The sequence below is a fragment of the Gracilinanus agilis genome, chromosome 2, assembly GCF_016433145.1.
Source record: "Gracilinanus agilis isolate LMUSP501 chromosome 2, AgileGrace, whole genome shotgun sequence".
NCBI classification, from domain to species: domain Eukaryota; kingdom Metazoa; phylum Chordata; class Mammalia; order Didelphimorphia; family Didelphidae; genus Gracilinanus; species Gracilinanus agilis.
In genome coordinates, this window is record NC_058131.1 from 662,904,962 (window position 1) to 662,919,107 (window position 14,146).

Consider the following 14,146-nt stretch of genomic DNA (forward strand, 5'->3'; position numbering starts at 1 on the left):
AAGGAAGGAAGGAAGGAAGAAAGAAAGAAAGAAAGAAAGAAAGAAAGAAAGAAAGAAAGAAAGAAAGAAAGAAAGAAAGAAAGAAAGAGAAAAAAAGGAGGAGGAGGAAAAAGAAGCTGCTAATGACTCTCCCCAATAGGCATTATAGAAGTGTCCTGCCTCAATTGGCTTTCACTAACTTGTAAGTGAAATTAAGCATTAAAGAAAATGTTTTTTTTTAAAAAAGTAGTCTGATAAGGGATGCATAGGCTCCATTAGACTCTCACAACAGTCCATAACACAGAAAAATGCTTTAGAACCCCTAAATTAGCCCAACTCCATGATTTTACTTAGAAGAAAACAGACCTTACTATATACTATATAATATCTGTCTCATTACACATAAGGAACAATTAACAATCATTTGGTTAAGCTGTGAATCATAGTCCATCTGGGAAAGCAGCTCTTTCTCCCAACCCAACCTCCAACATTGGCGTTTTGGTAAATGTTCTAAAATTTGGGCACAAAAAAGGAAAGCAAGTCCAGAGTATGAGGAATGGAACTGAGAGTGATCATGAATTAGTGGTCCAAGATAGGGACTCATTGAAATTTCTATCCTAGCCATGAAAGCCTGGTAGATACCTTGAGATTTTAACCAGTTAAACTCTAACATGGATTAATTTAGCACCTCAACCAGCATGAGCAAAGTTATCACATGAATCTTAGCAACAAGTTAGGGAGAGACAGAGGATAACAGACTGGCCACATTCAAAACTTCTTTGCTCATCAGCTTGACATGTAGGGTGCTCCTTTGTGTTTTGGTACCATAAACAGGCAAGATGCACCAGAACAGTTTAGAAATACTAATATCCTACTTGCTGAAAAGGCTTCTATGTCAATGACTCTGACCAGTAAAGTGGGCAAACCATAAGTACTTATGAAGTGGACTGAAGAAGATTGATAAGCATCTTTAAAGAACATGAAACACAGGTCACAACACTTCAGAAATACTTTCTGAATAAGCAAAGATTCATTGAGTTGAGGTAAATGGTGATGACAGGTATATGCCATTGAACTTGCCAAAAGTCAATGAAAGAGGTTGGCTTGACTCTGAATGGAGTCTCTGATATGTCTTATTTCAAAGAGTGGAATCAAAAGGCACTCCCCTTGCCACAGATGGCATCCTCTTGAACTCAGCCAAGAACATGCTCATCAAAAAAGTCTGAACAAAAGTCTAGACCATGTAGATTTCCTTGTGGAAATAAAAGGGTTTGTGATGGCAATTTAGGACCACGTCATTGCCACTGGAAACTCTAGAAGGGTTACCCATCAGAAGTCTGGACTTATCAATGAATGTTCTTTATGCAAGGGAATGGTGGGGAGGGGCGGTAAGATTTTAGTTTGGATCAAGTATCTAATGATCTGCTATCCAGAATTCTATATCACAAATTCATTGTATTTTTTGATCCTGAAGGACAGTAAACATCCAAATTCTAACTCCAGATCTCAAAATATCCTGGACAGCGCCACTAAGAAAATGTCCTGGATTAGACCATTATCAAAGACTATACAGTTGCCCATTATTCAAATATAATATTGATTCATTAAAAAAACAACAATAACTTGAAAACATTTTAAATTGATATAGACACTAGAAACGCTCTATGTCTGAGTTACCTGGAATAAATAGATATCTAGCAGAGGAGAGCAAAACCATATGGGAATAGGAGGAGGCGCATACCAGCCCTGTTGTCTTTGCTACTGGAATTATTCAAAGGACACCTTCAGAGCCTATGGGGCAAGAACTTATAGCTGAATGTTTTTATTTAACAATAGGAAATAGTTATTTTATTCACTTGTGCAACAGTACTGCAACAGTATGATAACTTACCCAGAACAATTTCTGTCTGAATCCATCAAAAAAGATGGGAATAAGATAAGAATAATATAACAACTGCTAATGACATTTATTGTTTAGTCATTTTTCAGTCCTATCTGACTCTTTGTGAGCCCATTTATGATTTTCTTGGCAGAGATACTGTAATGGTTTGCCATTTTCCAGCTCATTTTACAGATGAAGAAACTGAGGCAACAGATTTAAATGATTTACTCAGGGTCACATACCCAGTAAGTGTCTTGGGCTGAATTTGAACTCAGGAAGATGAGTCTTCCTGACTCTAGGCCTGGCATTCTATCCACAGCACCACCTCTCTGCCCTTTATATAGCATTTTGAAACTTATAAAACACCATTAAAAAAAACAAAAACGACCTTACCTTCTCTTTTGGAACCAGTGATTCCAAGACAGAGAAATGGTAAGGGGTAGGCAAAGAGGTTAATTGACTTGCCCAGGGTCACATAGCAAGGATGCATCTCAAGTAAGATTTGAATCCAGGACCTCCCATCTCTGGGCTGGGCTCTTAATCTACTAAGCCATATAGCTGTCCCCAAACCCTTTCTAGACACAATCTCATGTGGTTCTCATGCCTTAGAATGTAGGTTTCATTATTACCATTTTACATATGGTAACTTAGATCTAGACAGACTAAATCACTTGGCATAATCCAACAGCAGGTTTTAAAGGCAAAATCATAACCCAGGTCTTCCTGAGTCCAAGTTCAGCACTCTCCTCTGTAGGCAGAGTGCCTCTACTTCCCTCGGAGCCTTTGCTCAATGAGAGAACACTCCAGAGAGAAATCTCAGCAGCCTCTGATCACAGCCTTCAGACCAGAGCAGGCGAAGCCTCACCAATTCCAATAGACATTGAGGCTCCGAATTCTTGGAAACAGGGAGGGAGGGGGCCGTGCTTTCCCTTTTAATGCCAGCATGATGTACAGGGCAAGAACAGTGGCCATTATAAGTAATGGAACCTGGCATCTCTGCTAATTCTGTTATTTTCCCCAGCATCAGGCTTCATGCCACTCACCAGCAAGACGGACCAGATGAGAAATCTCTTCAGGATACTGCGAGGCTTAGAACGGTACATTAGGATAATCTTTCCAGCCTGTTAATTGGAGGAAAACAAAGAGGTGGGGGGAGAGAAGGAGAGAAATGGGTATTAGCAGACTGCTTTTTTCCAAAACAAAATACTTACTGGCCCTGCTGTTTCTGCTGCTGATTTGGGAGAGACTCAGGGCCTGTCAATCTGTTTCCTGAAAGGATAAAGGACTGGGGAGAGAACACCCAGGTGAGGAGACTCCCCCTACAAGGCAAAGCAGCACTCTCTTTTGCAATTTTGAAGCTTAGAAAAGTGCCAAAGTCATTGAAAGATAAAGTTGGGGGGTGACATAGCTAGGTAGCTCAGTGGATTAAGAGTATGACCTGGAGACAGGAGGTCCTGGGTTCAAATCTGATCTCAGACACTTCCTAACCGTATAACCCCCCGCCCCCTTGAGTCCCTTAACCCCCATTGCCTGGCCCTTACCACTCTTCTGCCTTGGAACCAATACATAGTATTGATTCTAAGATGGGAGGTAAGGGTTTAACAAAAAAATAATACAAAACCATTAACCACTCTTCTTCCCTTCAAACCTATAATAGAAGAAGCTTAAGTCACATCGAGGTAGGAGATGGGAATGGCATGAGAGACCCTAATGTACCCTGTGTGTGATTAATAGTGCAGGGGCATGGTCCCCATGACATGAGTCCAGTAGAGTCAGGTAGGGTAGCCAAAAAAAATCAAAAAGGTCTCCAGTTTCAGAACTCCCCCTTCATTCTCTGGGCAAGAATTCATCAAATGCAGCAGGCATTTTTGCACTAAACTGGAAGTGAGAAATCCCAATTCCATACTAACTAGATATGTGACCTTGAGTTAGTCAGTTGACATTTCTCAGTTTCAATTTTCTTATCAGTAAAATGGTGAGGATGTGCTAGATGCCACCTGATGCTCCTTCTCCATCTATAGTACAGTGATCATTATGATCATCTTTGGCATTATCATCTCAGCTTTGCTGTATGCCCAGTGTACGTACGCAGAAGTGCACCATTACATGTGATGCCTTTGAGGTTTTAGGTATATGTGGCCTTCTTGACTTTCAGACAACCCACTCTCAGGGGAGTTGTATGAGAGGAATAGCCCTGGAGAGCCCTGGTGGGCCTGGCCAGGAGTAGATGTGGCAAATAGAACCTAGGAGCCTCCAAGGTTCATCTGATCAGAAGACCTTAGGCTCAAAGCTGGAAGGGACCTTTGAGATTGTCTAGATCAGTGATTCCCAAAGTGGGTGCTACTGCCCCCTGGTGGGTTCTGTAGTGATCCAGAAAAGTGGTGATGGCCACAGGTGCATTTATCTTTCCTATTGCCATTAAATTTTTTAAAAAATTAATTTCCAGGGGTCTAAGTAATATTTTTTTCTGGAAAGGGGGAAGTAGGCCAAAAAAGTTTGGGAACCACTGGTCTAGATTAACACCCTCATTTCACACTTAAGGAAAGTCAAGGCCAGAGACTTGCCCAAGATATTTGCCCCTATCCAGCAAGTGGTAGAGTAAGTCTCAAGTTTGAATTTGAGTATTTCTATTCTGGATCCTATATTCTTTTCATTGTGCTATGCTTGTATTTCTCTTATCTGCCATCATGATAACTTTTAGAAAAGGTGCCCTTGCTCATAGGTGCAACAGGTGGCAGCCTACCAATAAAATATCTCCCTATAAGACTTGAAATTCCCCACCCTTAAAGTCACTGGTGGCAAAATCATCACCTGAATTTTACTGTTAAAAATGGTGCCTGAGAAGGGTAATGTTGGCCCATTAGCTTCCATGATCACTTTAGCATGGATGAGTTTATCAGATTAGTGAGCTGCCGCCAAGTGGAGAGCTGAACCCTAAGGGAATAGAACAAATAGGAGGAAGCTGGGAAGGAAAGGTCTGTATCAGGGAGGTCTGAAGGGGAAAGGCATGGCTGGATGAACTCTGTGGGAGAGATGAGAGTTCTAGGAAACTGGGGCTTAACCAGGGACAGGATATTTGGCGAAGACAGACAGACAGAGAGATGGAGAGAGACAGAGATAGAGAGATGGAGAGATACAGAGAGATTGAGAGAGTCAGTGAGACAGAGACACGAGGCTCAATCTGACCTGCCTCACAATTCTGTCTATGACCAAATCTACCTACCTGATCTGACTTCAGGGAATGGTGCTAACTGACTAACTTACTATGGTAGGAGGGAAGTTGGATCTATTACTTGGAACTACCCAGAGGCAAGAAACATCAAGTCATGTCAGGTCCTGATGATGCTGAACTAAAGAATCCATTCCTAGGTTTCGTGCCCAGCTCTGCAGACACTTAGGAGAAGCTTAACATCTAGGACAGTACAACAAGGAGATGGAACAGCCTCCTCCATTGCTGGGTAGTCACAACTTAGTTTTGAGAGAAACAAAGAATGGAGTTAAGATTCTGAGATAGAATCATCCAATTTGAAATTGCTTTACATGTATTATCTCATTTCATACAGGTAAGTATTCTTTTTTTTTTTAAACCCTTAACTTCTGTGTATTGGCTCCTAGGCGGAAGAGTGGTAAGGGTGGGCAATGGGGGTCAAGTGACTTGCCCAGGGTCACACAGCTGGGAAGTGGCTGAGGCCGGGTTTGAACCTAGGACCTCCTGCCTCTAGGCCTGGCTCTCAATCCACTGAGCTACCCAGCTGCCCTAAGTATTCTTATTAGTTCCATTTTACAGATGAGGAAATGGAAGCTGAGAGAGGTTAAACTATTTGCCCAGGGAGACATAGCTACAAAGTCTTTGAGGCAGGATTTTAATTCAGGATTTCCTGTCTCCAAATCCAGAGTTCTATTACACCAATTAGTTGTTTTTAATGAAAATGTGCAACTATTTAGTGACAGGAAGAAGAGGAAAGGAAGAGAACAAGCATTTATTAAATGCCTAATATGTTCTAGACACTGTGCTCAGTGCTTTACCAGAATCACATTTGATCCTCACGACAATCATTTAAAGTAGATGCGATTATACCCATTTTATAGTTGAGGTAACTAAGGCAGGTAGAAGTTAAATGACTTGCCTAGGGTTGTAAAGCTAAATGTCTGAGGACAGATTTGGACTCAGATCTTCCTGACTCCAGACCCAGGACTACCCAAAGTGTCATCTAATAGCCTGATGATATAATGAAAATACTTCCAGAAACATGCATTTATTAAGCATTGATTATATGCAATATAAGCATACCAGATGCAATGAGAAGATCAGAGTTTGAGGTCCAAATCTAAGGTTTATGGGCTGTATGACCCTGAGCCTGTTATTTTTCCTCGCTAGCATTTCCTCTTCTCTCCCTTATCCCTGCTCCTATTGTAATTAGCAGTGGCTTAGCATATCCCATCTGGAATTCAAGTGTTTGTGACTATAATGAGGATGGTGATACTTTCATAGCCAACCAGACTGGACTGTTAGATGGAAAGCCCTTTATAAAACAAAGTACTTCATCAATGCGAAAAATTTTAATTGGATAAGCAAAAGAGAAGCAAAAAAGGTGGATGGTCATTTCTATCCAAGAGAAGGAATCTGAAGTCCTGTAAAAGCACAGAAATTAATATCAAAAGAGAATCCTGCATTTCTGGCACTAATGGGAAATTGATGGCTTCCTTGGCATCATGGGAATTCAATCAGCCTATTCTGAAGAATTTGTCTTATTCATCTGGGATTAAAGGTGATGTGTATGGTAGAAAGGCATTGGTTTCCTATTACTCCCTGAGAGTTCTATTTTTGCAAGTAAATTCAAGATCCTTCCATTGGAAATTAAGGAAGCAAGGAATAATTTACCTTTCAGATCTATGGATAAGGGAAGAATTTATGACCAAACGAGACAGAGGGCATTATATGATATAAAATAGATAAGTTTGATTACATTAAATTAAAAAGGTTTTGTAAAAAACAAAAATCAGTTTAATTAAGATTAGAGGGAAAGCAGAAAACTAAGGGAAATTTTACAGTAAATTTCCCTGACAAAAGCCCCATTTTTTCAAACATACAGGGAATTGAGTGGAACTTATAAGAATACAAACCATTCCCCGATTAATAAATAGTCAAAGAATACAAACAGGCAGTTTTCAGATGAAGAAATCAAAACTATCTCTACTAACATTTTAAAAAAGTTTTAAATTGCTATTGATTAAAAGAATACAAATTACAACTCTTGAGGTACTGCCCCAGATCTATCAGATTGGCTGATATGACAGAAAAAGAAAATGACAGCTGTTGAAGGGGATCTGGGAAAACTGGGACAATAATGCACTATTAGTAGAATTTTTATCTCATCTAACCAATCTGGAGATCATCTTGAAACTATGTCCAAAGGATTCTAAAACTGTGCAATCCCACCAGTAAGTCTATATCCCCAAGAAATATTTTTTTAATTAAAAAAAACCCTGCATGTACAAAAATATTTATAGCAGATTTTTTTGTAATGGTAAAGAAATGGAAATTGAGATGATACACATCAGTTTGGAAATAGCTATACAAGTTGTAGTATATGATTGTTTGGGAATACTATTGTGCTATAAAAAATGACAAGCAAGATACTTTCAGAAAAACCTGGAGACTTACATAAACTGATGCAAAGTAAAGTGAGCAGGACCAGAAGAACATTATACACTGTAACAGCAATATTGTATAATAATCAATTATGAATGACTTAGCTATTCTAAAACAATTCTGAAGGACTTACGATGAAAAATGCAATCCACCTCCAGAGAAAAAATTAATGGATTCTGAATATAAATCAAAGCATACTATTTTTTTTTTACTTTCTTAATTTTTCTTGTATTTTTTTTTGGCCTGTGTTTTCTTTCACAACATGACTAATATGAAAATATCTTGCATAATTGCATATGTAAAACTTATAACAAATTACTCGCCTTCTCAATAAAGGGGAAAGGGAAGAAAGAATGGAGAGAATTTGGAACTCAACATTTGAAAAAAATGTTAAAAATTGTACATATAATTGGGAAAAATTAAATATTTTCAAAAAATCATTGCACTAGCTTATCTTCCTCCTTCCTTTTCTTATATCCAGCTGTTAGCAAATCATTTGAAACTTCATATTGTAGAGAGCCTAATTAGTGGCGGGAAGTCCTGGGTTCAAATCTAGCCTCAGACACTTCCTAGTTGTATGGCACTGGACAAGTCACTTAACCCCCATTGCCTAGCTCTTACCACTCTTCTACTTTAGAATAAGTATTGATTATAAGACAGAGAGTAAGAGGTTTTTGATTTTTTTTAAACTTAATAGTGTAACAAGTAAAACAATTGAATTAAATTAGGAAAAGAATAATAATATCAAGCTTCAGATACAGAGAGAACAAAATTGCAACAATCTCCATCATCTCCCAATCAAAGTTATTGTTCACCACTCCCATTCCCCACCATGGAATCTCATATCTCTACTCATTCTCCCATTCCTTAGCTTGAAGAGGTTTACTGCTTTCCTAAACCTCTTTCCAAGTATGATTAAAGAAAGAAAAAGGTCTTTGTCACACTGTAGGGTGGCCAAATAGGATCTGAGTGAATTGCAGAAGTTTCTGGGATTCTCAGGCACAGCTATAGGCTTTTCTGGCCATTCTTCCATGGTCCCAGAAATTCCATCTTTTCTATGTATTCCTCAAACATGAGAATTATTTTTGGTATGGAAAGGCAATGTCTTATTATTCCTGGAGATATCCCATATAGAAAAGTAATTAGATAAAAGTACAGCCAGATTCTAGGTTAATGTGGCTGCCCCAAGGTCCAAAAGTTTTACCCACTGAGGCTAGAAGTGGCATGGCTACTTCCAGGTATGTTCTAATAGCATGTAACCAATAATTACCTTCCTTTTTCCTCCCCATCTTAGTCACTCAACAAGCATTTACTAAGTTGGTCTTTGTGCCAGGCACTGTGTTACATTCTGGAGACACAAAGGCAAAACAGTCCCTATACTCAAAGAGTTTACATCCTAATGAGAAAGACAACATATAAATAGCCAGCTACATACAAGACATTCAGAGTCAATGGAAAATAGTTTCAGATCCTGGGAGGTCTTGGGAAGACCTTTAAAAATGGACTTTGTGATAAGTCCTGAGTGACACCATGTGCCTGCCTCTCTTGTCAGTTCTACTTGGTTAAACAATCTGGTAAGGCACCAAAGCCACCAGAGATATCCCAGTTAATGGTAGTTATTACTAAAATATCAATCAGGGACTCTAGGGCAGGACCCTACAATATATAGTCAAATTGGAGTTGAGCAAAGAGTCAGAAGGGAGGACAATGATGTCAGAGGCCAAACAGATGTGAGCTTCTGTGGCAAGAAAGCGTACTTCCTTCCCCACTTTTTCTCCACCTCCAGGAAGGCCTCTAATGAAGACATCCCTTCAGCAGCTGTAGGAGGGATGAATGGATACAGGCAAGGCTGGCCTTTGACTGGAGCTCCTCCCGGCAGAAATCTGCCCCTTCCCCAGCTGCAGAGAATGGCTCCTTGATAGTTTAAGAAAAAAAGAGAAAGGGGCCCTCCTGGGACACATGAAAGGCTCTCTCTTCCCCAAGGAACAGAGAAAAGAGGCAAAGGTCAGTGGCAAACAATTAACACGTTTCTCAATTACACCTCGATGAAAGGCTTTCCCCCCTCTGAGCTATAAAAATATATTAACTAATTGGTTCAAGCTTGTTCCCTCCTGGCCCACATGGAGGAGGGCTGAAAAGCTAAGAGGGAGATGAAGAGAAAGCCAGAGGACTGGTAAAGACTGTTTGCAAGTGATGCTTTTGGGGTGGGGGAGATAGGGAAAGGACAGATATTAGGCACAGATCTCTATGATCTGGCTGCCCCATTTGCTTTCATTCATTTGTGCTCATTGCACATCTGATATCTTGCTTCTTTCTCCAAGGGGTCCTTCTAGATCTTTTGTGAAGTTACACATTTTGGATGTCATTCATTCAATAAACATTTGCCAGGTGCCATGGGGGATACAGGAAAGAATAAGTCATGGTCTCTGCCCTCCATGCTTGCTGTACATACAGGCAAAGTTATGCAACAATTCACAAGTCACCACAATATTTTTCAGATATGAATCTGAGAAACAGAGCTCACAGGATAGTGATCACTAATTGGTACAAGGTCTTTCTGACTCTAGGTCAAGCAGCAAGCATTTATAAAGATTTTACTCTCTGCTAAGTATTCTGCCTAATTCTGGAGACATAAAGAAAGGCAACTTGAAAGACCTACATGAAACTGATGCAGAGTGAAGGGAGCAAAACCATAAGAATATCTGTGCATAGTAACTGCAATATTGTACATGATCAGCTGCAAATTACTTGGCTATTCTTAGCAATATAGTGATCAAAAACAGTCCTCAAAGACTCATGATGAAAAATGCCATCTACCTCCAGAGAAAGAATTGATGAAATTTGAATGCGGTCAGAGACATGCTATACTTCACTTTATTCCTTCACTTTTGTTTGTTTGAGTTCTCTTTCACAAAATGACTGATATGGAAAGATATTTTACAGTATTACAAATATAAAATCTATATCAGATTGCTTGCCATTTCAGGGGACAAAGGAGGGAGGTTGAGAATTTGGTTCGAACTTAAAAAAAAAAACCCAAAAGTTTAAAAATTGTTTTTTCATGTAGTTGAGGTTAAAGTAAAATATCATTAAAAAAAAATAAAGAAAGGCAACATACTCCCTGACCTTGAGAAGCTCCCATTCCAATGGAGGAGATGACATGTAAAAATCAACTCTAGGCTTGGAATGCTACAATGCTCATGTTGGAACTGTAAAAATTTAAATTAGGTTTGACTCCACATGAGAGTTATAAAAGTGAGATTGTGGTCATCGTTTATAAAATATTACCCGTTAAGTCATAAAAACTGTTAGCAGCTTTTATTTACAAGGTAGAAATATTGAAAGTAAGAGATGTAGGAAGGAGACAGAGCCTTGTCTTGCCTACTGCCCTAAGTGCGGCTCTGGTGGAATCCAGCTCAGCCCCCAGCAGGGGCTCCCTCAAGTCTCGATCTCCAGGTGGAAGTTCCAGTGGTGTCTTCAGCCAGAAGTCCACCAACACAAACCTCTTCCTTCAGCTCCAGTCACTTACCCAGCAAGCCTCTCCAGAGCAGAAAGCTCCAGTCCAGAACAATTCCAGGAAAAGGTGACTGAGTCCAAGAATCTCACCAGAGCTCACACTGAAGAGAGTGTCCCACTGAAGCACCAACCGAAAGATGGTCTCCTTGCCAAAGAACCAAGGAAGCAAAGAGTCCATCTTGTCCTTCTGTCTCACCTTTGATACCCCTTTTTCCAAGTCACTTCCTATCTTTCTCCCTCTTCACAGAAACCAGTCAAAGTCTCTCAATTTGCCCATGGGGCAGTAGCTGTGGAATCCACCTACTGTCCTCTGAGATTGTGAACTCTTGTCAAAAGGATTCACAGGTTCCTGACTGATTAAGATAAAAGAGTGGGGCACTCCTAGTACTTGATTAAGTTAAGATAAAAAAAAATTCCATTTCATGGAACAGAGCTTACAGATCATTACTCCAACTCATCATTTTAGGAATTAAAAACTATACCAAATGAGATTAAATGAAAGTAAATGACTTGTGCAAAGTCATCATCATGAGTTCATTGTAAAGTTTGGTCAAGAGCCCAGGCATCCCAGGTTGAGAAGAGACAGAAATGTTTTCAATCTTTCAACTCAAGTCTCTTGGACAATCTTCCCCCCTGAAGCCATTGAACAGAAACTGCCCCTACTATCCCAGGGTGGTGGGTAGAGTGGAAAACTGTGTCAAGAAATCTTGCTATTGAGAGTAGTCCATAGAACTGACTCCATCCTTGATGGGGAAAAATTCAACCAGTCTTCCATGCCTGCCCCTCCCGAGATGGGCAGACTTTGCTGATCAATTAACAGGCATTTATTAATGCTTGTGGTACGCACTGAGAATATAAAGACAAACAAAAAATCCTCACTCTCAAGAAGTCCACATTCAAATAGGATCTGAGGTTATGTAACCATTATTAGATGACATCACTACCATATTTCCAGTCTAAAGATGACTGTTGGAGGTAAATGAGGAGAGAGCCCATTTGAGAGCTGCTGGTTGGGTAAGGTCTGGATTGTACACAAATAAGAATTTGCTGTCCCTATTCTTTTTCTTAATGGTCCCAAGAGATGGATGAAAGATATAATACTTTAAGTTTCACACTAAATGAATGCAGGCATATAGGAATGAAGCCTGTTAAAACATGACAAAGGCTGAAATGGTTGATTAATATTACACACAGAGGAAAGCATTATGTCCCAAGAATCCTTAAGCAGCTTGGATTTTTTTATTAGAATTGGCCAGATGTCATTGATCAATGTCACCATTTCTTGTTCTTTTGTCCATACAAGAGAATGCCCTCAAGACCCATGGAAATGGATATAGTATCATAGGCTACACCTCCATGGAAAGTCCCCTCCAGTTTCTTTCTCTCATTTCCCTAGTGCTCTGTGGGCTGAGTTTTTGAAGGAAAGCCAAAGTCATATCCCACAAGAGTGATCAACAGCAGCTGGAATGTGCCAGAAGAACTCTTAAAAAATCTTCCTTTGTCTTAAGGGGCTTCCCATCACTAAGTGACCTTAGGCATCTTTGTTTAGCATCTCTGTTTCTGCCCAGCAAGACCAACCCAACCTCTATGAATAGAGAGCCTCTTAGGAAGAGAGGAAGGAAAGAGGAAAGGATCCTCCAGGCTCTGAGAAGAGAATTTCAGAGGCAATGCTGGTCCAAACTTGCTGAGGGAAAGAGATACTTCCTCCTTCCCCTTGTCAAGTCTGGGCAGGAGAAGAAGTTCAGCAAAAAGGCCACTTGCTGTGTGACATCAGCCTCCTGGATATGGAATGGGCTTTGTGGTGGCTCTGTCAACTAAGGAAATGAAAGAGAGTAGGGGGCAGGAAGCACTGGAAAATCACAGAGGGAGAGCAGGCTAAAGACAGACTATTTTTTTGAAGAAAAACTCTTGTTTCAAGGGGTTAGAATCATTCTAAGTCACTGATATTTTTTCCCTTTTCCCTCTAGCCTTGTTTTTTTTTCTTCAGACACTTTTCCAAAGACACATTCATGGACAGCCAAGCAAACAAGTCTATTTGTGCTTCCAGGAAACACCCAGCTGTAGCCACAGAGACTGTCCTTCATTCCTTTTCCCCTTGCACATCATTTTTAGCCCTCATCACACCCTTTGGGGACTTGGGAAAGGGCTTAGCTGTTGTCTCAGCTCCCACAAGAACCTGGAAGGAGCACAGTATGACCTCTGCCCTTGCCTGAAGCCCAAAGCATGGGACAAAATGTCTCACCTACTAGGATAATAAAAAAGATTATTGAATCCAGAGGACTTGATTCCAAACCTATCTCTGTCCTTGTCAGTCCCCTGAGCAAATCGCTTAATCTCTGTGTTACCAGGTAATACAACCCATGACCTTGGCCTCCTAGTTTCACATGTGTACCCTCTAAGTCACCTTGCTCCTGCTTGGAGCTTTTAGTATATATCTACCCCCTCTAGGACTAGTCATATGCAGGCAGGCCCTCCATTCTCTGTCCTTTATTTACTCAGCCTAAGGCTGTTGTAACTAGGAAATGTCACACCTTATAGCCTCAGCCAGGCTAGCTGGAATCTGTCAGTAGATATTCAGAGCTTTAGGTGTTATGACTTGGCTAAGAGAGGAGGCCCTGGCTGGGTGATGAGAGGCAGGCACAGCTCCAGACAGAGAACCTTTGAATGTTTTCCAATAGACATCTAGAAACACCACTACAAGTTTAATCAAATCAAAACCAATGCCTTGGTGGTTTCATTAAATCTCCCATTCCCATCTGCCCACTCCCCAAAAGAGGCATCTGGTTTTTGGTACTGTAATTCCAGAGTTTTCTTCACATCGGAGTTAGAAAAGTTCATGGACACACCAGAGAGTAGATGATTGGATTTGGGTCTGTGGGAGCACTTCTGATGGACTGTCAAATCATGCAGATTTTCAGCTGAGCACTAACTGCTACTTGGCAATACTTTTATTCTCCTCTTATTGACTTCCTATCTCATTCCAGACAGCAATTGGTCTAAAATATTTTCCTCTTTCTTCAAGCCCTCCAATATACTCAGTTCCCAAAGATGATCTGGCTCCCTACTTGTGTAAAAAGATCACAGAATCATAGGTTTAGGGCTAGAAGGGATCTTAG

At 40.3% G+C, this 14,146-nt stretch overlaps 1 protein-coding gene across 1 annotated transcript in view; it reads right to left on the reverse strand.

The window, feature by feature from the left end:
- The window catches only part of LOC123234328 (heparan-alpha-glucosaminide N-acetyltransferase-like), a 370,163-nt gene that overhangs the window by 38,309 nt on the left and 317,708 nt on the right, over positions 1–14,146 (reverse strand). The window contains exon 14 of the mRNA XM_044660239.1: positions 2,905–2,982. Within this exon, the coding sequence (XP_044516174.1) occupies positions 2,905–2,982 (78 nt within the window). The remainder of the gene's footprint in view (positions 1–2,904; positions 2,983–14,146) is intronic.